This window comes from Abramis brama (genome assembly GCF_963993115.1).
Source record: "Abramis brama genome assembly, chromosome: 3".
NCBI classification, from domain to species: Eukaryota; Metazoa; Chordata; class Actinopteri; order Cypriniformes; family Leuciscidae; genus Abramis; species Abramis brama.
Window position 1 is genome coordinate 53,123,368 of NC_139965.1, and position 27,473 is coordinate 53,150,840.

The 27,473-nt window shown below is 37.6% G+C and overlaps 1 protein-coding gene across 1 annotated transcript; it reads right to left on the minus strand.

Moving 5' to 3' along the window:
- Positions 1–527: 527 nt before the first annotated feature.
- On the minus strand, positions 528–22,749 carry emilin2b (elastin microfibril interfacer 2b; the record flags this gene model as incomplete). The annotated part of the gene is made up of 9 exons (XM_084110250.1): positions 528–984; positions 1,782–1,913; positions 1,996–2,031; positions 3,040–3,087; positions 3,197–3,373; positions 11,596–13,071; positions 15,318–15,508; positions 20,130–20,255; positions 22,601–22,749. The coding sequence occupies 9 exons, from the start codon at positions 22,747–22,749 to the stop codon at positions 668–670; spliced, it is 2,652 nt and encodes an 883-aa protein (XP_083966376.1). The 3' UTR covers positions 528–667.
- Between the last annotated feature and the right edge of the window lie 4,724 nt (positions 22,750–27,473).

A 27,473-nucleotide genomic window follows, 5' to 3' on the forward strand; every position in this document is an offset into this window, starting at 1 on the left:
ACTCAACGGTCTACTTCACAATGTTTCTCTTAGTAGGATGAAAATAATCTGTTATTTAAACTGTGATTAAATTAGATATAGAATGCGATCAAAGAACGCTATCTTTGCAATCGCTGTAGCTGTCAATCAAACAGCGCGTGCTTTTCAGTGACTGAGTTCTGGATAATCAACGGATCTCTTATTTACATTGTGTTTGCACTAGTTATGATGAAAGCATTCGTTGGTGTGCAGAAATCGAATTGCAATGACAAGATCACATTCATGCACTCACTGTGATCGGCTACAATGCTCATCACTGCAACCTTTCATGCCATAGATCTAAATATAATACTATAAAAAAACATTTCATACGATTAGTTAACCTTGAGAGCTGTAATAGTAAAAGCGTGCTAAAAGTTTTCGAGAGAGTACCACTTGTAATACTTATTTCATATACAAGCTGTTAGCCAATCACAGCAGTGGGCGTTTACACTGAAGTCTTTCAGACACGCCCCTTCAAACAGAACGTTCAAACCAGAGGCTGAAATCAGGGTAGTTAAAATGCCTTTATTTCTAAATTATGACAATTTTTGATGTAAAAATCATACTAACATTATAAATGCACCACATGAAACATTATAAAACAATGCAGTTCATGACCCCTTTAATGTTTGCTGTTGGCTGTCGACTATCGCTTGGCTACCGTTGGGTAAAGCAGAACTCCGCTGAATGAAGACAGAATTTCACTGGATGCTGAAATCGCCAGCCTTCCTGATGTGAGCACAAGTCCCGTCCTCTGGCCGCGCTTCAAATGAAGAGCAAGACTTGCAGTGACCGACCCACCACAGACACAGTCCTCAGAGCCTCTGCTCCCCGTCCCAGCAGTGTAAAGCTTCTGGATGTTGCGATTGGCTACTGAGAGAAAGGCCTCGACTCTTTCTCCTGCTGGAGCAGTCAAGACAGCGCTGAGAAGATAACGTCCGTCCATGGGTGCAGTGAACACACCTGTGAAAATAAAGATTCAGATTACAGCAAAGGCATACTGTATGTATGTAGATTGCTGCTGTTGTTGTTGTGTGTGAAGTCAATCTACATTTGTACATTTTCTAAAGACAAGTATAGCATACTTTTAAAAAGAGTACTAGAGAAATAATACGCTTTAAAATAATATATTTAAGTGTAAATTGAATGTAATGTTTTCATTCACTTAATTAATGTTAGTTAACATTTATATTACATGCAGCTAGCTGAACCTTAGAGTGCTTTTTAACCCACTTAAGTAGGACTTAAGTACATCTTTATGTCATTTCATTATTACTTCTATTGTCTTTGAAATATGGTTTGTGAACTGCCGAATATACTGACAAGCATTTGTGATAAGCTAAAATATACTTTATCATGTCATTTCTTTTAAAACCCTGCATGTCATGTATTTAAATATTTTTGTAATTACACATTTGTAATGAGGAAGTGTCAATTTAGTACATTTAAAATACATAAACTTTAGATGTAGTTAAAATTATAATAAAGTACTTGTGCTTTAGTATGTTAGTCAACAAATCAAAATAAGTGTACTTCAAAGCGCAACAAAAGATTATTAAAACAGTTTTTTTAAATGTATTTTGAAATAAAACTTTTAATTTGGCATTATTACAAAGTGCACTCTTAAGAGTGTACTTAAGTGTGTTAAGAAAGATAGTCATGAAAGTAAACTTTCAACACAATTAAGTGCTTTTATTCACAAGAGCGATAGCAAACACCATAAATGGATCATAAAAAAGCATGATTTTAAAACTGTGTACCTGTTTGTGGATCGTAGTGTCTTCCATCATTTAACAGAACATTGTTGAATCGGATGATACCGATTTCTCCAGGAAATGGCACAAGTGTCAGACCAGCCGAAAACGACACATAGGTCATTACACGCCCTTCTCCTGCATAAACACACAAACACACTCACTTTCCCCTCACTCAGTGACAATACAGCGCTGTAAAATACATGTGAGGTTTAGTTACCTGTGGCCATTTGAATGGTCTTCAGTGGAATCTGTGCTGTAGATATGGAAATACGGCATATTGTAAATATCCTGTAAAAATCCTGTTCAGTTTTATAACAACATATTTTGAATGTTCATCTAGTGTTGGGGAAGCTGCTTTAAATTATGGCAAGCTACAGTTTCATAGAACTTAAACTACAGCCAAGCTACTGTATTGAAAAAGTAACTACCAGTTAGCTTCACTACTAGCAGTAGTGCTACACTGCAAGTTGCGAAATGTAGCAAGAAAAATCAACATATTTTTCAATTTTAGAGCTATTTGTCTCAAAATCAATGACTCTCAAATCTCAAATAGGATGATAGCATTGAATAACCAATAAATATACACTCCAAAAACTGACCACACACATGGAATCCCCCTGGATCTGGTGATTTCATGAGCTTAAGGACCAGTGGATCACAGAAAAGAAAGTTCACCTACTTCAGCTGAAAAACTTAAGTTGAGTTGCTGCCTTAAATATAATCAAATTGGCAGAACAAGTCCTTTAAACTGTTTTTTTTAATCACTCATTGATATCATGATACTATTTCCCCAGAATCAAATGTATCCATTTCTGCGAGGAATGTTTTAGAAAAAAATAAATAATAATATTTGCACAAAATTTTATATTTACAATCAACACAACAAGGTCTTGTTTGTTAGCGTTAGTTAATGCATTAGTAAATATTTTTTACAGCATTTATGGGACTTTGTTAATATTAGGTAGCAAAATTAAAATTGTCCATTGTCTCGTCATCTTATTTCCGAGTGTAATTAACTAATGTTAACAGATACAACTTTTAATTAAAAAATGTTTTATTAGTAAATATAGAAATTAGCATTAACTAAGCTTAATAGATGCTGCAGAAGTATTGTTCCTTGTTAGTTTACTAACGTAGTAAACAAATGATAACAAATAAAATGTAAAGTGTTACCCGTGTATCAAAAAGCTCAAACTCTGATAGTTTAATTTATTTAGTAATTCCCCAATACTGTGTTCAGCTATAATAGAGTGTTGAATACCAGAAACAGAATCAGGACTGAGGGCAGCAGCGGGAATCGGAGGATAACCTGTCAAGAACAATACAACAAATACTGTGAGACAGCAGTTGTAAACAGCTTTGTAATGGAACTCAAACATTTGCAATACATAAACACACACATATCTGAACACAATCACCTGGTGCTCCTGCATAGCCAGTAATGGATGTCCCACTCCCATTGATCCCCTTAGGGGTGCGAGATGAGATTTTGGTCACTCGAGGCCCTTCTTCCCCAGACGCCATGGCAGACAGTGATGGGAGTGGTTGAGATCCCTCCATGGAAACTTTTACAGCTGCTGTACCTTCAGAAACACCTGGAGAGAGGTAGAAGAGTGATGGATGAGAAGAAATAAAGAATGCCTGACAGTTAACAGGTGTGACTGGACAACAATTTTTTAGAAGTCGTCTGCTTTAGAGATAAAATTATGCTATTTATTATGTACTTTGATGTTCTGAATTCAAATATGACAATTAAAAAAAAAAAAAAAAAAAAAACTGGCTACTGTTTCCAGTATATTTAAGTTTTTACATTTTACATCAATGTTTATTGTGCAGACAGTACCTGTCGCCTGTCCTGTTTGTGTAAACAAAAGGCAAAAAACTGTTATGTACATAGTTTAATCCTATCCAGTGTCTACTCGGCACTTCTTGGTCTGTCTCTTGTATTCATTAAATGGAGCATCTCTTGTCACTGTCCAGCATTAGTCTGCAAGCATAGATGGGCTCCATTTGAAGTTATCTGCACCCTTCACACAAGTAAGAAACATCTCTGCTCACTTTGGCTAAACAGAAATGTGTCCCGTTGCAAAATCAAACACTGACAAATGAGAGGGCACGACACTGTATGACGGGGGTGAAAAACTCAGCTCCCGAAGGGCCACAGCAAAGCCATTTGGAGGCAAGCCTGCAAGGTTAGCAAAAAAAATAAATAAAATTTTATAAGAGAAGTTACGGACAATTGTGTGACAGGTATGATTCAGCTAATGGCACTTCTCATTCATTTCTGTGTTCTCCCAAAAACAGTGATTGACTGTTGCCTGAAATTCAATGACGTCCAGGCTTTCTCCAATGGTAAAGCCACAGACCCTTGTATCTCCCAATAATAAATTAAACACACCTGATCCAGCTCATCAAGTCCTTAAGGCTTAGGCCTTGTCCACACTAATACATTTTCATTTGAAAACGCATCTTTTTCTCTCCATTTTGGCCTTCTGGCCACACTGAGACTGCGTTTTTGTACGTGAAAACGACGCTTTTTGAAAACGATAAATTTGAAAATGGCGTTTTCGCATAGTGTGGACTGAACTGAGGTACAGTATTTGAAAGCGATGACGCATGTTTAGTCATGTGACGCATATTGAACCAATAGATATCTATGTTTATACCCGTTTTGTTCCTGTTATGTGCTATTCACTTTCACACTGTGTCTAAAGATATGTTATTGTACACTCTTCATTTCACAGTCCTGCAAACATGAAATTTATTCGCAATTGCTGTCCTGCTGCAAAACAAGAGAGCAGCAGCGTTTCAGACCAAACATATAATGGTGAGTGAGTGCGACCTGGACGCATGTATAGTGAGATATTTTGCTAAATAAATGATCCTGCCAGAAGATTAGCATGATAACTTTATGATGTTTGTTCTGTCTGTATCATCTCAGTGAGCTTTTATAAGGTTTTATGCATGCGCTGTACGGTCCATTTAGCATTTCCCGACGTTTCAGGTGGATGAGAATCCTTTGGAAAACACTTGAAAACGCTAGACGGAGAGCGTTTTGAAATGAAAACTCAGTTTTCAAATGTATCCGGATTAATGTAGACGTAGCCTTATTTGAAAACTTCAAGTCAAGGGTCATGTATACTGACCAATTGCATATCTTGAAAACCAATCAGCAACTTTAAGCATCATTTTCGTTCTCAGCGACCCAGAATTAGAACAGTTTGACCATTTATTTCAGAAGCATTTTGGCTGTAGACCAGTGTAATCAACATCTGGTTCTCTTTAGAATTCTTTTTAATTCAGTGAAACAATCTGACTCCAAAATGATTCTCAATGCATCTCAGCTGTGTAAAGACACAAATGAACTAGGAAAGTAAAAGACTTGATGTTAAATTCTGTGCTAAGATTTGCATAAAAGCCAGTAGAAACAGAAACATTTTCAACTGTGCAAAAGTTTTCAAGTTAAACTGTGCAAATGAAATGCTGCATCAGAAAAATCTTAAATTTAATAATCACAGAAGCACACTCCTCCATTCATGCGAATGGATTGTCAGATCAGGTTAAAACCTCACACTTTAATAGTATTTATAGCACCTAAAATAAAACAGGCTGTGTGACTGAGGAATTACCTAAAAATGTATGTCCATATGCAAGTTAATTGATCTTTATTTCAACTAAATTTCAATTAAATTTCAATTAAAAACCTCTTTAGCCAGTGATTATCCCTCCTCACATGCCATTGGTTGCCGACCCCTGACTTTAAAAATACCTGCATATAATTACCGCTGTAATTAATTTCAGTAATTACGTTAATAATTTTTCTGTTGGTCGTCCCTTAAACCTGTCCCTAATCTAACCTTACCCATATCCCGCCTCAATAGAAGCACAAGTGTTTTGCAATGCAACATGAACACAATAAGTACATTGTATGTCTGATGCAAGTACATAGTAGTTAAAAATGGTAGCACTTTAGTTTACAGTCCGGTTCCCCATGTACATATTATGTACTTATTATAGCAATTACAATAACTGGGTAATAACTAGCTACTAATCCTGAACCTATCCCTGAACATAATCTTAACCCATGTAGTTACCTCATATCACCCAGTACTTTCTTAGATAAGAACACTGTAAGTACGTAAGTGCATGTACTGTAAAATAAAGTGCAACCTTAAAAACAGCTCAAATAAATTGGTTCCCAGAATTGTTTGAGAAAGAATTACAATGCATTGGTGAAAAGGTGTGGCCTATTTTGACTATTTGATTCAATACTGTATCTTAACAAGACTGAACATAAAAAAAAACTTGAAACCTGAAGATGTACGGCAAATTTAGTCATATTCTGAACTTGAAGGGTTGGAAAAAAAAAATCCTTATGAACACCTGGATAAAGGTAGAAGAATTCTTATGAGAGGACAGAATGACAAGTAAAGCAGGTCTGACTGTCATATATCAAATAAAAAATGCTTCTACCCATTTTACATATTCATAAACTTAAAATGTTCTGTGTAATCTTAATAATAAAATAATTATAAATGTCAATGTATATGATGGTTTGTATGGTGGTGAGGACTGCTCATTATTATTAATATTTGATCTGAGTGAAAGAAACAAAATGACACCACTGTTTCGAAAGGCCCTACTGAATTTCTGACAAATAGTTTTGGAGATTTATGTCTTTCCCCATTTAAGAAGATAGGAGCTGTATGTCTGTTATTTAGCCTACTTTAAAAACAGCTGGTGGAGGTGTTACCAAGATAGCTGTTAAGTAAACTGATTTACCTTAAAGGTACTTTGGAGTAACAGCCTCAGAGTCCAGGTGTTTTTTGTGTATTTCCCACCAAATACTTTATGTTCAAAAACCCATAATTAGACAACATTGTGCTCAGTGTGTCTAGTTAAGGTCTCTTCAGCTACTGCTTGTGTACCTTTATGCACACAGATGTTTAACGTAGAAAAGTCCTGAAGGGCACAGTAAAAAAAAAAAAAAAGGGTCTTTTTTTTTTTTTTTTTTTTCTAAGGAGAAACTTTTCTAACGATAAGGTGCTGGGGCAACAATCAACATAAGAATGGAAATGTATGAAACAACATATCTTTTGGCTAAGAATGAACTAATAGTATCAACGTATGGCCACTAGACCGCATTGTTAGAAGCCCTGAAATAAGTTCAGCTGAGAGCACTGGTTAACAGTGAACAAAAATTGATATTATGACGCACAAGACATTTTGGGAGTTGCTGCACTGATACTGTGAATTAATATGAATTAAATTGGTACGAATGCTGCAACTCAAATGTTATTCCTGTTGTAATTTTTGGTTATTTTACAGCTCATGTGAAAAGCTACTTTGGAAGGTAAGCTTTATTGAACCACTGAAGCGCTGCCTTGAAGTAGCTTGCTTGTACGTAAAGCAGCGTGATTTAAATACAGTAATTTTAATGTAACTCTTCCATGTTGTTTCCAACAAGTTGCAGTGTAAAGCTATACACTGCTTCCAGTTAGTTGCTCCCTAACAATGAGAGAAATAGAGAGGGAGCAGCTTCACATGTCACACCCGCTTGTTCACATGATCTCATCCAGTGACAGATCTCTGATCATCAACTTCATAGCAGTGACTTATACACAAAAAAACCCTCTGTGCTGAAACACACACACACACACACACACACGTTGGTACTCCTTTTATTTCAAGGACTTTCCATATGCGTAATGGTTTTTATACTGAGCTAATCATATTTTCTGTTCCCTAACAACACCCCTAAACATAACCCTTAAAGAAAATGTAAAAAAGCCGAAGAGAGTGCACGGCACACCTCTCCTAATAAAATTGCACTGGTTGCCAATTGCCGGCTGCTTCAAATTCAAGGCACTGGTGTTAGCTTAACAGAACAACCAGTGGCTCTGCACCCCTATACCTAAACTCACTACTTCAGACCTATGTGCCCTCCAGAAGCTTGAGTTATGCAAGTGAAGGTCGACTTTTGGTGCCAACCCAAAAAGGCAAAAATCCCTTGAGATGGACTGTTACATGCAGCTGTAATGAATGACCTGCCGAACTAAACTCCGAGCTGCTGAGTCTTTAGCCATTTTCAAGAAACGACTGAAGACGCATCTTTTTCATCAACACTTGACCCATTAATACGAACACTTACTATTCTTTATATCTATTTAAAAAAATAGATAGAACTATATATAATAGAACTAGTCACACAGCACTTCCATATTGTTGCATTGTTGCTGGTTTGATTGCTTCTATTGTTCTCCTCATTTATAAGTCGCTTTGGATAAAAGGGTCTGCTAAATGATTAAATGTAAATGTCCCATATGTAAGGGCACTTGGGGCAGTGCCTCACCAAAATATACATCAATAATACATTTTAAATGTGTTCAGCATTCTGAAATAAATATGTTTTGGATTTTCTAGACAATTTTAAGTCATAAAGTGAGCAGGATATGTTAAAATATAACGCATGACTTGCATGGATGTATTATGATACTGAGTGGGACAGCCCTCCCCAGCTCTACAGCGCCCCACTTTTATCCAATGTAAATCTGTGGTGAAAAATGGAACTGCAGCACGCTCTAATTGAGAGCCATTGGGGCAGATTTTTAGACTGCCCACTTATTTTCACGTTGCCTTACATAAACCTAATAACAATATCAATCCGCTTCAGCTGTGTCTGCATCAAATATTGATGTAATATCTATTGAGTAACTAGTTGGCATGTCTGTTCTTCCTATGTGGAGTAAAGTATCAAATTAATGAAAGTATAAATCCTTTAATTGAAACATGCTCATGTGAATAGCCTTTATAGTTCTGTTGTTTCTTTTCCTCACTGGAATTTCTTGGCAACTTGTTCTAAAACAACATTCGGAGGCAATTAATACATGAAGGCAATTTTAATAAAATAGCATTCTATGCGGGTGAACATTAAAATGCCACCCTCAGACTTAACGCAATGTCTGCCAAAAGTGTGTCTGCATGTGTTCAGGGATTAGAATATAAAACGTACAAAATGTTTATCATAAACTACTGCTAATAATCTGCCAATAAAGCAACATTTGAATTAAAATTTAAAATTTAAAGAGAGTGAGAGAGAGTGAGAGAGAGAGAGAGAGAGAGAGAGAGAGAGACTTTACAACTCTTTATTAAAACATGTACTAAAACGCTAAAATATCATATATTTCACCCTTGCAGACATACTGTTACAATATACACATGCGGAAAACGATTCCAAAATAAAAATAGAAACCTAAATAAGAAAAAATTAAAAATAAAAATTGAAATTGAAATTGACCATTAAACATCACCAATTAAACACTATAGTTTCATCTTCACATATTGACAATAAAGCACCATTCACACACCATTTAGACTCAAATTCAAGTACATTTTTTGTAATTTGATAGAATTTATATTCCAATCTGATTCTTGATTCAACCAAGGCAGTAAACATTTTCAGCGCACTCATATTTCTCCCTTCAGCAGCCATTCTGCAAGTCTTCCAAATGGCTAGTTTAGCTTGTCCAACTGCAAAATTTGCTAAAGTACACTGTTCTCTGTGCGTTTTTGAATACTTGCATCCATAAATAAAGAATGTATTGTTAAAACAAAAACCTAAGCTTCCAAGTATTCTTTCCAATAAGGTAAACAGTGGTACTAGCCTTGGACATTCAACAAAAACATGGAACACAGTCTCTGGATTAGTACAAAAATTACAGAAAGTTAAAACAACCGTATTAAACTTAGAAACAAAGCTATTGGTAGGTAACACACAGTGCAATATATCTAGAGAGAGAGAGAGAGAGAGAGAGATTTTTTAAAAATGCCAACCAACATCCTTTGATATCAGAATATAATAGAAATCATCTTAACAAAAAGGAAAAATACAGGGAGAGAACGTAAAACATTATGGGACACCAAATGACGCAGTGGTTATATCAACGTCCACTCTCCCAGAATGGAGTCCCACAAATAGACCTCCAGATAAAATCTATATAAATACATGTGTGAGCTTTGAGAGATGCTGAAAGGAAACTACCATCTCACAGATCAAATGTCACAGCTGCTCACACAGTTTAAAATGTAGGGTCTGTTCCATAAGTAAACATAAGATAATAAGAAATGTTTTAGTTGTATGTAGGCAGCAGACAATATTATTCACTCAACAACAGGGACTGAATCAATTAGATCCACTTAAAAAAGTTAGTTTAGTTCAGTAACAGTGTACTACAAATTGCCTTATATTCAGGCTCATGATGCATTGGATTTCTTTATAGAGCACTTGGGTTTGTCCTTTGGATTTACTTCAAACAAAGCTAAGTTTAAAAATCACTTAGTGGCTATGTCTTATATGCCATTGGATTTTTCTACATTATTCTGAACGCTTCTAGGTAAAACTGCAAGATAACTAATGTGTCCAGAACATCTTGTAAATTACGAACACAAAATCACCAAATGAGAAGCAGATGCCCACATCCATGCTCACACAAGCACAGACACACAATATAATCTCATAAAAGTCCAGACATTGCTCTGAAGCCTGTCCAGTTGAAACATGTGTGTACAATTAAAACGTAAAGGGGAAATACTACTTCCCCTGGGAATTACCTGCTCACAATACATAAACATTCTTCTGCATTTAAAGGAAATCCCTCTAAAACACTACCTTATGTACACTTTAGCCTACATTTGTAGTGTGGAGTTCAAACAGCAGAAGCTTCCAAAGACCAAAAGGAGACCAGCAGGATATATAGTTTTGACTAGTAGTACTGACAAAAACAAACCAGGGGCCAGTTGCATCAACATAGTTACTTTTTTGTGTCTTAAGAACTAGTCTGAACAACTAGCTGTTATCCAAGAGGAAATCAAAATAGATCAATCTGTTGATCTATTGTTTATGTAATTGATCAGTTTCATAAATTCTGACCAGTCTTAATAAAAAATATATATAAAAAAAAACTACATGACTAACTGGTAAGACTAGTCTAAGCAGTTTATGCAACTGTGGCCAGGATGCGTTGGTGTATAAGAAGTCTGCTTTGGCCAATCATAAAGATCTGATGGAGATGTGATTACTGCACACTGTTTACAGTAACATCTGTCACTCGAAAGTCAACAAAAGTTGTTAAATTGGACAGATAGTGAAACAAAAGTGCTTCTCATTTGTGCAGATGAAGAAAAGGGCGCAGTGTGTTTAAAGATCATTTCCAATGATTGAGAACACAGTTTTGGTGCTGATTATGTGTGAATGAGACATTTTTGGAAAGTTGTGGTTCCAAAAATGTGCTTTGTGTGGCTTTTTGTACTGTCCTTTTCATTAAGAACTTTCTTTTTTTCACCTGCAGCCTTTTTCAATAATTTTTTACATGGTCTACGTTAACTTGTCTTGTGAACTGCTGCATCTGAATTGCTCATGTAAATTAGTCGTTCAGCCCTTCGGTCTTGCATATTATGGTGGAGAAGGACAATCTCAATTCTCTACTGATGTCTTTGTCTCATTTTAAATAAACACCCTCCATCAATTTTCCAATAGAAATAGGCTCCCTAAACTCCAAGTTCTTCAAGTACAATTGCCCATGCAAATACTGCACTGCTTCTTTGGATAAACTAGTCTGCAAAATTACAATTTTGTAATTTTCTTCCTGTAGCTCATTAAGCAGAGCATGTAGCTAGCAATGTCAAGGTCATGGGTTCAATTCCCAGGGAAAGCAAGAGCTGATCAAATGTGTCCCTTGATGCAATGTAAGTCACTTTCAACAAAATCATCTGCCAAATGTATAACTATAAATGTTGTCCCTAGAGGAGCATTGCTTACCTGTAGGTGCATTAGTGATCCCATCCTGCCTGTCTTTTGAAAGGTGTGAATTTGCTTTAAACACATTGATGTCTCTTGTATGTGTTAGAACTGTATTGTTCAGTTGACGGACGCAAGTCCACAAGCCGGTAACGTGTTTGTTCAGTCCGTCTTTAATTCGTTTGAGACTATCAGACATTGGCTCAAACCGTCCGCAAATGCCTTCAATGCCAGCCACCCGTCCATCAAGACCATTAAGCAAGCCATTCATTGTCCTCACTTGTTCTTGGCTTCGCCCAAAATCCACGTCTAGATTTTCCACCCGATGCAGCAGAATTTCAAAAGTTATGGATTGATTGAGGTCTGGTACAGAGATCTCGGTCTTAATCTGCTGTGCAAGAGAGCCAACCTTGTCCTGCAGTTGCTGTGTATGCTTCTCCAAGGCATCTAGGCGTTGATCATGACCTAAAACTGTGGTCAGTAGCTGTGAAGTGATGTTTTCATGTTGAACAGCATTTATTTTCTCTTCCAAGGCTATGCTTTGATCTTCATTTTCCTTAAGTCTTTCCCTTCTTAGTTTCTCTTCAAGATAGAGGCAATGTACCTCTGCACTCTTTTCCGCAAGACTAACCCTTGCCTCCAGAATATGCCCTTGTGCATCAATCTGTGCAAGGGTGGCATTCTGTTGCCTAATGGCATCTTTCAATATCTGCTGGGTGTCCTTGAGATTCTGGACCTCATGACTATCCACCCCTGGGTCTTTTCCAATGGGAAGTTGAAGACGCAAGTCTTGGATCTCTTTGCGGAGTTCAGTCTCTTTAGAATCAAGGAGCTCGGCCAAGCTCAAGTAAGAGGTTTCTTGTTCCTCACACTGCTCCTGAACAGACAGCACTTTGTAGTCACATGCACTCTTCATGTCTGCTATTTTGATGTCCATTCCTTGAAGAAGCTCCTCACGAAGGGCAGAAAGCTTCTCAGTGATGTATGCCTGACATGGACACTCATTGGTTGTAGCGGTTGAGGAGGGTTGAAGTGGTCCAGTACTGGCTGATTCTGTTAGTCGGTGCATCTGTCCATCAATGTTTTGGATCCTAATCTGCAGATCTTGGATACTATCAGTATTGGAACTGATTGTGTTGGAGAGCTGGGTAATGTGGTTTTGCAGTTCATCAGTATCTGATGATAAACGGAGGTCTGATGGCAACACAATGGTCTCAATTTCACCCGCCTTGACACCCTGTGGCTGTTGCAAATTCCCCAACGTGTTTAGAATGAATTTGGTAACATCTTCCTGTAAATCTAACCGTAAGTTTGCATTGGCTGACGTCATAGCTTGCAGGTCTAGTACTGTCTGAGAAAGACGCTCCACCTCTTCTTCTAATACCTGAACTCTGCGACTCTCCTGTTGGCGATCTCCATAACCTCCCAGTTGAGTGTTGTGATGCTCTTTCCTCCCAGGTTGAGACCATGGATGTGTCTCAGAGAACACTTCTGGTCCTAGAACAAACCAAAATTACATGCACTTATTAGGGGTGGAAATCATGCCCCATGATACAATATTATCACAATACTTAAGCTAAGCCACGAGATTCGGGCAATCGTTAAGGTAGAGCTTATAGTTATAGTGAAGGGTTGGGTTAGTGGTTGGGGAGGGATACGCGATCGTCAGCGCCAGCTTTACTTTGGGTCTGATGCTGCTGCCCTGGCACTGCTGTCCTCAGACTGCGGTGACGTGTTGTTCTGTGGTTCTGCAGTTAGATATATCTCGCTGTCTTTTTTTGTCAATCATGTTGTATTATGAATGAGTGCACTGGTAGTGTAGATGGCATTATATAGACAGTTTTTTTTTTTTCTAATCACAAGCGAAAGTTTAGTTGCATTCAAGTTTAGTTGCATCCAAGCATGGACCAAGCAGTAAAAACCAGTGCTGGAAAAACCAGCAATGCAGGTTTGAGAGGTCTCGCGAGAATCACGACTTGCTTTACGGCACGATGTCACATACATCAACAACATATGAAGCAGCCTCTATGGAAGACTCTAGCACGCATTTCAGACGTGAATCATGGCAGAGTCGACAAAGAAAACGAAGAAACGCGGTCGGAAGAGTGCAGAGACTGCTCTGCGTGAGTGGTATTTACAACAGTAACCTTAAATACAAGTACTCCACAGCAACTCTAGGGGTCACTGTTTGAGAAAAATGGAAGTTCCTTTAAGTTCTATTTAAACTAATTAGCAGAGAAATTTCAGTTTATATGACACACAATATGTTGATGTAATAATGGGGCTGGGAATTGAAAATTGATACCAGAATTACTTAAGGTCAGGAATCGAATACTTGTTATAAAATGACCAATTAATTACCAATTCCTTTGTGTGCATTCTAATATGACAAGAAGACCCGTGCGCTGTTAATAACTTTCTCTGTGCGCATGCTTTGGATGTGTGCGCAGCACAGAAAAAGTCATTTTAAAAAGAAAATGTGAAATGTGTCAAAATATTCTCGTAAAAACACAGTCGGTTATGTCTTAAATGAACCTAAACAGTTGACAAAGAAAACGCATAACAGTATATTGGATCCGTGCAGCTCTTAAAGTGACAGTAGCCTGATATTCCTCCTGCCGTCTCTATAATAACGTTAATCAAACAACAAAAGACAAAGAAAATTCACAAGCTGTTCTTTACTAAATAACTTTTGTAACTATATTTGTAAAGTATATTTTATTTACTGTATGTAGTGCAGTGTTATTTTATATTTTATAACATTTCATGTATCTGAATACCTGAAAATCTTAAAAACACTTTATTTCAATCATATCTTTGTTTAGTTGTATTTATTTGTGCGATTGCTAAATTATTAAAGCAATAAGCCCCGCAAAGCCGTGATTTACAGTGAATTTAGAACAGCTAAGGGGTGGTGTTAGGCACGACGCCGAGCGTATTTTTAAACCAGGCAAAAGTTCCTTGTGTGTTATTTAGCCTGTTGATTTTTGTTCATGGTATTCAGCTACAATGAAATGTAGTTCAGTAAGACTTAGAATAAATGTGAAAGATATCCAAGTTATTTTTTACATTAATGGAATCGAAATTATGAATCAATAAGAATAGGAATCGATAAGCAGAATCGAAATCATTATTCTTCAAATGATTCCCAACCCTATGTAATAATCAACATTATTATGTCAACAGAACTCATCAAAATAACGTTTAGTTTCAAAAAACTAAAAAGGTCTAATTAAATTGCTTGCAACCATGGATTAATTGAAGTTGTGGTAATTGGACACCTAAATTACTTTTCATGAGTGTACTAATGTGGATTAAAGCTGCAGTCCGTAACTTTTTTTGTATTAAAAATTTACTACATTTATATAAGCGAAGACATCATGAATCCATATTTCAAACCGTGTTTTTGTCTTATCCTGAATCAAAACGGTACACCTATAACAAGTGTTTATAAATGGACTGCAGCTTTAATCTACATGTCTTATGTGGTAAATAAACAGAATATAATATAAATATTGGGACTATTTTAGACTGGGACGGGTCGTCCCACTGTGGAGTAGCCCAGTACCTGCGTGACTCGTCATAGACATAAACAGAGAGAAGTAGCTCGGGCTACAATGTTCTTCCGCAAGACGCATGCAGTTTTGTTTATTAACCGCTACAATGTCAAAAGTTATGGACTGCAGTTTTAGATATTGCTCATTTCATTTTTTTCCAAATCCAAAGTAATTAAAAATACGTACCCAGTATACTTTGTTGGTGACTGTTGGTGGAAGGAGCATCTGGACGTGGTTCCTCAACAACTTTGGGTTTCTCTGGGGTAACTTTCAGCTCTGTACAGTCATGACCTTGATATCCTGGGCAACACCTCCATTCCAGTTCAGTCACTTGTTTGTAGCCTATTTTGTACATGGGTCTCAGGGGAGTATGATACCTAGAAAGACAGTTATGAATTGTGATGTTAAAAGCAGATATATGATTCAGTTTGAACTATGAACTAAAAGTATGCACTTCACATGTACCTGTAATACAATACACTGTTTTGGCCTCAGATTCCTAGCCACTTTTCTGTAACTACATCAAAAAAATCTCTCCCACTGCACAAGGGTTGTGGGAAACATTAGCCAAAAAGCATTCACAGATGCACACTTTGAACGTATACCAACTGGGCACCTTTTGCTCATTATTTTCAACATGCCACATTGAGGGACACTAGTCCTATCCTAAAGTCATGCCAAAAATTGACATATAAGTGTCCAGGTTGAGAAAATAATTTTAATAAAGTAATAAAGTTTTAAGAAATGCACTTTTTGTATTCTTATTGTGAAAAAAAGTGTACTTAATTATACTGAATGTGCACTTTACAATGTGTTCACTTTACTTCAAACAAATTTGTAAAAATGTACTTGCAGATATTAATGAAAAAAAGCAACAGTACACTTTCCTGACTGTTTTTAACACACTTATGTACACTTTAAAAAGTGCACTTTGTAATAATGTCAAATTAAAATGTACATTTTACATCATTATGATTTAATAATATTATGTCGTGCTTTAAAGGTGACATATTATGCCCCTTTTTACAAGATGTATTATAAATCTATGGTGTCCCCAGAATGTGTCTGTGAAATTTCAGCTCAAAATACCCCCCAGATCATTTAATATAGCTGGTCAAAGTTGGCCCTTTTTGGGTGTGAGCAAAATGCTCCGTTTTTGTGTGTCCCTTTAAATGCAAATGAGCTGCAGCTCCTCGTCCCCGTTCAGAAGACGAACGATCCTTTACACGAGCTTCGGATACAATAACAAAACATGCGAATAATCTCACTCATCCAAAATCTCAGAAATAACCAGTAGCGGAGTACAGCCTTACAGAGAGACTCAAGAAGAGATGTGGCACCTGGACGTTTCTGAATGGTTAGTGGATACATTTATGTAATTGTTGTGGAGTTACACTGATTCATCTGTTTCTGAGGGATTTCCGTTGAAAATAAAATGAATCCACTGCTCTCTGGTCTCATCTGAGGCTGGGACTCTAAATAGTGTTCAGTGCTCTTCTGTGCAGCAACGACAGAACAGTTTGCATGCTTTGCTTGAATTTTGCCATTGCGTTAGAACTAGTTACACTGTTGTCGCTTGTGAAACCTGGTGGCGCCGTGGGTGTAAACGTGCAGATTAAGGGATGTTAATATTATAATAAGATCCTCTTCCTACGTCAGAAGGGGAGTGAAATCTGATCGGCTTTTTTTTTTTGACATGCTTGCAGAGAAAGGCTCACCAAAACAAAGTTACTGGGTTTCACTTTTCACATTTTCAGGGTTGGTAGATGCACCGGGGACCTGATTATAGCACTTAAACGCGGAAAAAGTCAGATTTTCATGATATGTCCCCTTTAAAGAAGTACACTTATTTTGACATGTTGACTAACATGGCAATGGCATTTAATATAAATTTAATCTATAATATATTTTCATTTAATTTCTATTAACATGCAATTAAGTGTCTGAAAACATAACATTCAGTTCACACTTAAGTATATTGTTTTTAGGGATGCACCGATCCACATTTTTTCACTTCCGATCCGATCCCTGAATTTGGATATCGGCCGATACCGATAAAATTCCGATACCAGAGCTGTGTTTGCTTTAATATTTTTGTTATCATTATTGTTTATTTTATATGATGCTGAAATAAACTTCTCTCAACAGGCAAGTATGATATGCACGTATGTATGCATGTAGTATGTGTAATCACTGGACGCGCGAATGGATTCAAAATATTCAAGCGTCCAACTACACGCGAATTTGACGCGCTATTCGCGTTTGGTGTGAACGCACAGTAACGTGGTGCTTTTTTAAATGTTTGATTGCGTTCGTTGTGTTGTACGACGCGAGGGAGCTTTAAAGAGCTCTGAATTACGGCATTGCATTTAGCTGTCTTGCTCTGACTGTGTGAAGCATTTACACAAAGCGGACATGTTGGCTAGCCGCAAACTGCGGAACGGATTTATCTCATAACTCTGTGTCTCATTGAGCCCATAGACTGTAAAAGATTGAGCCGCGCCTCTGTTTAGGAAATCCATTCCGCAGTTTGCGGCTAGCAAAAGTGATTCCCGCCAGCGAGTCTGCTAGCTGGCTGCAAACTGCGGAACGGATTTCTCTCATAACTCTGTGTCTCATTGAGCCGCGCCTCTGTTTAGTAAATCCATTCCGCAGTTTGCAGCCAGCTATAGCAGACTCGCCGGCGGGAATCACTTTTGGAGTCATTTCAGCAGACAACGTTAAAGCGCAGACATGACTCATGGATATCGGATATCTCCGCAGGTTGGATCGGGAAAATCCGATACGTGAATTACGCTGGTATCGGTCCCGATACCGATACTGGATCGGATCGGCCCCATCCCTAATTGTTTTAAAGTATATTATTTCCTTAAAGGTGCCTTGTGTAAAAATTAAGGTAAAAATATCCAAAAAATGAGCTACATGCATCAAAAGAATGAGAAGAAATAAGGGCGATGATGTCATTAAAAAAATGTCAAGTTATAGTGCTGCAGAGATATCAACCTGAATTAGCATTAGCATTAATAGCCACGGCCCGACAGATGTCGTAATACCAGTTTCGGCCATGGGAGGCGGTATGCCGGCAACATAACCACCAGCCAAACATGCAATACACGAATAACTCGCACGGCTTGTGGGCGTACTTGAACCTGATGTCAATCGTGTGGAAAGTAGCCTACAGCCCACTACTACATTCAAATAAAATATGATAAAAAAAGGAACAGAACATTGGCACTGCTTTCCATCGCTGGAGACAACTAATGGACATGAAAAAAATGAGGTTTGACTTCGAACTTGCAACATTTCTTTTGGATTGGTAAGTAAGATGCTGTTAGTATTTCGTTAGAAGTTTGTTTTATATGTTTGTGTAGATTTTCGGGAAGTTATAACATAGAAATGTATCGAAGGCTGTTCGATAAACGTATATAACGTTCATAAATACAGTACTGTAATATAGTACACATAGCACAATCTCTATTGCTCTTTTTTTCTTGCCAACTACGTGACCTATATTATGTATATTAAATGGCTTTCCTGAGGTAAATCTGACATAATTGTTCTCCAGCTGTGTTATTGACCTCTTCACGCTGATAAAAAACACTGATTGGTCGATATTATGTATGAGGAATACATTTTGGTAAGTTGTAGCCTAACGTTACTGTATCTTTCAGTGTTCGTGATTTTTTTACTATTAGCTAGTAGAGATGATCGGTTCACATGCGCTAGGGATCTGTCGTGTAACATTTTACAAGCGCCAAAACGGTATTTATTGTTTGAATTGCGTAATAAAATTGACAGAATCTGAGAGCTGAGATTTTTTTATATCATAACTAACCTGCTCTGTCTAGTCTGTCGGTCTCCGTGTCCTCTTTGCTTCGCGATTTTTCTGTGCGTGAGAAAATTGATGTGTGGGGTGAGAGCGTGTGAAAAGTGTTTGCGTGTGTCTCACGGTTAATGCGTGAGAGTTGGAAGCTCTGGTTACGTTGGCGCTAGCTTGGTCAACATCAGCGAATGATGTCTGTCAAATTAATGTAATTCAAACTAACAATAAAAATGTAATATGAACAAAACGAATATGAACATATTCACTGGTAAAGGTGAAGGGGAGTAGCTTGAAGATATTCATACTCTAGAGTAGACCAACTCACTTTCTGGAGGTATACTGCCCCCATCTGGTATGGAATGTGGAGTATGAATTTATTTATTTTTACACAAGGCACCTTTAATAAGTAGGCTACTCTTTTAAAAATGTGTGCTAAGTAGTACTTCTTCTCAAGGGTCATCTTGGTTTCATATTGTTTTGAAAAACCTTTATACCATTTTCAAGAGATTTCGTGCCTTATGGTGAAATGATCAAGTAATGACATTTTCCTTACACCTTGAATACCTTTACAAAAAATTCACACTTGACATTTGTCTACCACAAGTTACACTACTATACTACGACCGACTACTAAGCAGCACATCTCCTGAATGTGTGCTGCATGTTTCAGAGAGAGCAAAGTGACAACATTAGTCCGGTGAGATTTGAGATCTTACTAATTCGCTGTCTAACCACTCTGTTCGCAAAAGGAGGCATTCCTTTTTTTTCATGAGCCATGCAAACATAAACAAAGTGCAGAATTACGTACATAATTTATTATGATTTACTCCAACAGTGACACACATCTGGAGTGCAGCTTTAAAAGCAAGATGTGCATGAACATGCGGGGACATTCTAATTGCAACATTTCTTAAAGGTTCTCAGGAAAATGTACACAAGCTAAAACTGTTTAGTGCGGCCCCTAGCACTTCAGCGGTCATAAATAATTTGGATACTGATAAAACAGTAATGACCTGCCAGTCGACGGGTCCAATTTAACTGCATTGCTTCTTCTACTAGGAGCAATTCCACTTCAATCCATTCTGATCTCATCTAATCTGATCTCTGGTCACTTCCAGCAATAAAAGTGTCTATGCAAACCCCCCGCCTACTGCACGCTCTCCAGAGACACTTACATCAGCCCTTGCGTGCAGTCAGGATGATGCGGCGGACAGGGCAAGAGCTGCGGCTCCATGACGTTTTCGTTCGCCGCCAACACAGTGCATGTCACGTTTTTATGCACTACAAATGCACACCAGTTTCTGCAAAAGAGTAAAGAACAATCAAAACAAATACTGTACACCCAAGAAAATACCCAGCTAACCGGGAACATTCTCAAAAATTTCTGGCAAAAGTTTCTCTTAAAGTTATGAACAAACACTAATACATTTGTTCAAAGTTATCTGGTTTTTAATAATGTTCTCAAAACGCAAGGCAAAAACATTCAATCATTCCACTTTTTTCTTTAGTTGGATATTCGTTTAACTTTTTAAAAATGTTGCAGAACATACTTGTTTCAGAACATTCAGAGAACATTCAAAAGGAACATTCCCATAATGTTCGCACAATGATAAAATGTAATGCTCATTTAATGTTTGTAGAACCAAGAAAAAAAGCTTTTAAAACCTTTTAAAAACTGACGTTTGAATGTTCAGATAGCATTCAGAAAAAACTTCACAGCTTAATGGGAATGGTAACAGAACGTTCTTAGACCATATTTTATTAGCTGGGTAGCACCCATTACCAAATCCTTTAGAAGAAATTACTAATTATTTGGAACAGAAGTGAAGTGAAAAGCATAATTGAAGCAAGACTGAAGAAACCATATGTCTGTGAGGAATAGGGGAAACCGGGTACAAAATACCCACAAATCACCAATTCAAACCTCTGCAAGAATATCACATTTATGGTGTGCCTTTGTTACAATCTAGCCCACGATCAGGGTAAATAGTAACAATTAAGCAAAAGCAGTGGCCACACCATGCAACATCCTTCAAAAACAGGTTTAGTGAAACAATCCAAAAGTATGCCTTTCTTTCTGTGATTGATCACAGCTCAAATACACTTACTGTTTGACTCAAGAGTGTGTGCATGTGTGTGTAATTTAGTCAACTAGAACAAACTTCCTTAACAGTATTTACTGTATGCTTAATGAACACTCGGCTCGACTAAAAAGTGTTTTGAGTTTGTGTGTGAATGTGAATATTCTCAATCAATGGTGAAAAACTAATGTTGTTAACCCTGAAGTGTAGGCTTGGTGGGCCCAGAGACTGCATAAGGCACATTTACCCACACTTCCATAGATAACACAAAAGTTTTTGTTGTCCAAGGTCTCAGAATCCTCAACACTGGCTTTCAACTTTGTCTTTGCAACTGATCTGACTGACCTGCCCTTCTTTGAAACCTCATCAGTTTGTTTTTTTTAATAACACTGGCAGGCACACCTCTATCTATCTTTCTTTTCCACTGACTTGGCATTCTGTACAATTATTTATATAAGAAACTGTTCTTAGTTTTATATATAAGGGGGTGGTTGTAACACTTTTTTAAAGATGTGTTACACCCCACCCCACCCCTGTCAGCCAGTGTCTAGCTAGCCATATTAGCATAATGGTGGGAAATTAGCAGGTTAAAATGCATCATATTTTGCCTGATAAACTACAATTTAATCTAATATAAGTTAAATTATTTTATCTGCAAAAGTTTAAGTAAACAAAATATAGTGTTGGTCAAAAAATGTACATTCTTAACTCAAAATATTGTTTTTCTTTATAAAATCTGCATGTGCCTATTTATAGCATTGACAAGCATTCATATGGGATCTGTGAGGAAGTGAGTAATCCTGATTTGGTGGTGTTACAACACTCCCCATGTTACAACTATACCAGGTCTCCCCTTAAATCAATAAATCACTGCATAGGTTACAATTTTTTTGCCATTTCTGATAACTCGAAATGTTACAGAGCAGTCTCTATGACTATGGATTCAGTGAGAAAAGGACCTAAGCTGTCTTCTTTTTAAGTGGGGCATATAGCAGCATAATAATAATAATGTGAGGGGAAAATAGATAGGCCGACAAATAAGGATGAAGTTCAGAGGGGGAAAAACCAACTCATTTAGAAATTATCCATAGCTAGTTCTAAATAGGAAATAAACTAATTATTAACAGTTTACCTAAATCAAAGGTCTGCTATTACCTGTTGGTGACTTGAACAATCTTGTGTAAGCTATTCGTTAACAGGTTAAAATGTTAATGTAGCGCTAGTCATTTGTCCTGCAGTTTCACATTAATTACTAAACTATATCAAGTTTCTTATACTAGTTCTCCAGAGGCATGCTATTTCTAGTTCGTTAATCTTGCTAGTTAAAAAATGGTAATACTGTACTCATTTGTTCCTGCATTTATTAATTAATCACATAGTTTTGCATAAATATGCTGACATTTACAACCAAGTTCAGTTGCATGACTAGATCCTGTTTTAAAGTTTGAATCCTGTATAGGCCTATAATATAATATAGATATTTATTCTCAAAACATTTCATCTGAGATAACTAAACCCCGGGGGTTTTACCCCAATGCCAGCTCGAGAACAGAAGGGTTACTTACTTGTTTCGTTGTCTTGAAACAGAGCTGGAATAAGCACTGCCCTGAAACAGACTATACCTCGACGGAGTCCCGTGCGCCAAAGGAAAGGTAATAAGACTAATAATAACCCCTGCACAGAAGTGCACGTAACACCCAAGGACGCACTTCATTTCAAATCACTCAACCAGAGTCAGCATCCACCTTATTCGAGTACTTAATATAAGCTCAACTAAAAATGTTTTTAAAGTTTCTTGACAGAAGGATGGCAGTGAAATGTGACAGTGTTGCGAGCTCGCTCGAGCTTCCTCCCGCCCCGCAGAGCGCGCGCAGCTTTCTACTGGATGCTACAAAGCGCGGCATCAGGTTCCCAACTTCATTACTGTTCTCCCAATAAAATGTACAAAGCATACTATTAGACGCTGCTTTTTACGTGGTTATTTTGTTTATGCCATTTCTTTTAAACGTAGGCCTTTCTCTCAGGAAACCCTAGTCAAACAATCTTAGCCGTGAAAACAGTTGATATTTGGGTTGCTGACACGCAGTTTACTCTATCTACAATTTTTGTTTGTATCATTATTTAGCATATTTATGATATTAATTGAAAAACTGTAATCTTAAGTAACTTTAAAAGTTAATTTGACACCACATGACTATTTAATTGATACTATTTAAATGGTAATAAATAGGCTCTAGCTTAGCCTACCTATTTATTTATAAGTAGCCTACCTTTTGGTGTGGATAACGTGTGTTTATGTAGGTTATTATACAACACTCTTTACAGCACATAGGCAACTATTATAATACATAATAAGCATTACAAAAATGTATGTAGAGACTGAGCTTTCCTGTAAAGCAAGTTACCTGAAAACCAAAACGTTTATTTTAGATTTTGGAATAAACGAACGTGGTTTATTTACAGTATATGAGGGGGGAATGTGTTTGGAAAAATAAGTAAAAGAAAAAATTAAAGTAGGTTATTGATGGCTGACGTGTTGATAAGTTTGGCCCCCTTCATTCATTATTTCCTATATACACACAAACATGCACACACATACAGTATCTCACAAAAGTGAGTACACCCCTCACATTTCAGCACACATTTTAGTATCTTCTCAAGGGACGATATAGAAATGAAACTAGGATAGATTTTAGAGTAGTCAATGTGCTGCTTGGATAGCAGTATATATTTACTGTCCTCTGAAAATAACTCAACATACAGCCATTATTGAAAAAATAGCTGGCAACAAAAGTGAGTACACCCTAAGTGAACATGTCAAAACTATGTCGAAAGTGTCAATATTTTGTGTGAACACCATTATCATCTAGCACTGCCTTAATCATGGAGTTCATCACAGGTTGTTGCTGGGATCCTCTTCCACTCCTCCATAATGACATCATGGAGTTGCTGGATGTTAGACACGTGGCGCTTCTCCACTTTCCACTCGAGGACGCCCCACAGGTGCTCAATAGGGTTCAGGTCTGGAGAAATACTTGGCCACTCCATCACCTTCAGCTTCCTCAGCAAGGCAGTTGTCATCTTGGCGGTGTGTTTGGGGTCGTTATCATGCCGAGGGCATCATGTTCTGCTTCAGAATGTCACAGTACATGTTGGAATCCATGTTTCCCTCAATGAAGCGCAGCTCCCCAGTACCAGCAGCACTCATGCAGCCCCAGACCATGATGCTACCACCACCATGCTTGACTGTAGGCAAGACACAATTTTCTTGGTACTCCTTACCAGGGCATCGCCACACATTCTGGACACCATCTGAGCCAAGCAAGTTCATCTTAGTCTCATCAGGCCACAGGACATGGTTCCAGTGATTCATGCTCTTGGCCAGGTTGCTTTCAGCAAACTGTTTGCCGGCTTTCTTGTGAGCCAGCTTCAGACAGGCATCCTTCTGGGACGACGGCCATGCAAACTGACTTGTTGCAGTGTGTGGTGTATGGTCTGAGCACTGACAAGCTGACCTTCCGCTTCTGCAACCTCTAAAGCAATGCTGGCATGATCATGCGTCTGTTTTTTGAAGCCAGCTTCTGCACCTGACGCACAGCACGAGGACTCAACTTCTTTGATTGACCCTCGCGAGGCCTGTTCTGATTGGAACTCGTCTTCGAAAACATCTGTATGACCCTGGCCTGTACTGCAACTCAGTTTCAGGGTGATACCAATCTTCTTATAGTCTAGGTCAACTTTGTGGAGAGTAACAATCCTAATTATCAAATCCTTAGAGTTCTTTGCCATGAGGTGCCATGTTGAACATCCAGTGGTCAGAATGAGAGAATTGTACTCAAAGCACAACTTTTAACTGCTCTAATACAAGATACACAAATTTGTATGGTCCTGTCAAGCAGACAAAAACTTGAACATGATGAATAGGACATGTGGCTTTGCATGGTTAAACGATGTACAGCTATTATCACTTAGGGTGTACTCACTTTTGTTGCCAGCTATTTTGACAATAATGGCTGTATGTTGAGTTATTTTCAGAGGACAGTAAATATATACTGCTATACAAGCAGCACATTGACTACCCTAAAATATATCCCAAGTTTCATTTCTATATTGTTGTCTCTTGAGAAGATATACTAAAATGTTTGCTGAAATGTGAGGGTTGTACTCACTTTCGCAAGATACTGTTCGTATGCTGCGTCCAAAATTGCATACTGTATAGTAGGTTTAATTCAAATGTGGTTTGTACTTTGCGACCATTAAAAAAGTATGTTCTACCTATTATAAATGTGTGTAGTATGCATGAAATTCGGACATACTACATCCACCATTTTGTCATAGTCATGTGACCTACGGCATCAGTTGCGTTGCTTCACTTCCATTCACAAACCCTATCCCATGGGATAGTAAAGTGTCCATCGAAAGCACATTTCAGAATCTCACCGGAAGTATGTGACCCTGGATCACAAAACCACAAGTAGTCACAAGTAGCACGGGTATATTTGTGGCAATAGCCAAAAATACATTGCATGGGTCAAAATGATCGATTTTTCTTTTATGCCAAAAATCATTAGGATATTAAGTAAAGATCATGTTCCACGAACATATTTTGTACATTTCCTACCGTAAATATATAAAACATTTATTTTCACATAAGCACAATCGCGAACATAATTGGACAATTTTAAAGGCGATTTTCTCAACGTTTAGGTTTTTTGGCACCCTCAGATTCCAGATTTTCAAATAGTTGTATTTACTCAGCTTTCAGATGATGTATAAATCTCAATTTAATTTTTTTTTTACCCATGTGACTGGTTTTGTGGTCCAGGGTCAGATATAGTATGGAAGTAGGCATATTCTGACACAGCATCAGTCCACTTTTACTAGTACAGAATAAGGCAGTTGCTAATAAGTGGCTAAATGGGACTAAAGATGTTGTCGGGGACATTAAACATCACTTAAAATGCTAACTTCCGGGTTGGCCTATAAGAACTCATCATCCCTACAACACTCTGTAGACAATATAGACATGGCTGGGAATCCACAGGAGCTCTGGGAGAGCAGGATGGACTCGAGCAGCGGTTAAGGTTACAAACTCCGGGCTCAGAGTGTCTAGCTGGAGTAGCAACAGCGGCAGTAGTGTTTGATCAGTCTGGGACCACTGGCATGTTTTTAATCGTTTTTTTATTTTTTAAAAAAGTCCGTACAAGAATTAGCAAGTAATTTTAAATATATCGAGTCAATATACCTGAATAATTTGATGATGCTCACACAGGCTCCTTCTGTATTAAAGAGTTATCTTGTGATAAAGTTAAAAAGGTGATTATAAACATGAGTAACTCCATGTCTAAGGATATTCACAACATTCATGCTGCATTAATTAAGAGATATGAAAGCTGTCTGTTGGAGCCAATTACTTATTTAGTAAATTTGTCAATACAAGCAAAAATATTCCCAGAGAGCTGGAAAACAGCAATAATTGCACCGGTCTATAAATCGGGAGATAAGTATATAGCAAGTAATTACAGGTCTATTGCTATCCTTCCTGTAGTCTCAAAAGTTCTGGAAAAGATTGTGTCCGAACAATTAGAGGAAGATTTAGAGTCTAACCAGTTGCTTTATCCACAGCAGTTTGGATTTTAGAGACAAATATTCCACAGAAACAGCTAACTGTTATTTGCTTGACAAAATGAAAGAATCACTGGATAAAGGAAATGTTGTCGGGGTAGTGTTCCTGGACCTAAAAAAGGCCTTTGACACTGTTAATCACAGTATCTTGTTACATAAATTAAATCAGAAGCTTTGCAGTGGTTTAGGTCTTATTTGGGCGGGAGACAGCAATGTGTCAGGGTCAATGGGGTGAAGTCACTTCTGCATGCCAACAACATGGGAGTACCGCAAGGGTCTGTACTTGGCCCATTGTTGTTTACAGTGTACATAAATGACCTATCAAAATGCTGTCTGGGCGTCAACTGTCAGATGTATGCTAATGACACTGGGGTCCAGGTTTCCACTAAAACAACCTGACAAAGGCATTACAGAACATCTCTAAATGGCTTGAGTTATCTCATTTATCTCTTAATGTTAAGAAAAGTTTCCATGTGTTTCTCCATGAAATAGGCCTGTATATATTTGAGGTGCAGATCGAAAATGAAGTAATAGAAGCAGTAAATGAAGTCAAGTACCTTGGGATTATTCTGGATACAAATTTCAAATTTGATAATCATCTTAAGTACATCTGCAAGAAGGTCAAACCAAACATAAATTGTTTTCGGGATTTGTCATGTCACACTGCAAAACTATACATGCATGCAATGATATTTTCACATATATCATATTGCGTCACATCATGGTCACAAGCCCTTCCAACTAAATTAAAACCTATTTTCTCAAATTTACAAACAGGCAATAAAAGTTATGGACCGGAAACCTATGAGATGG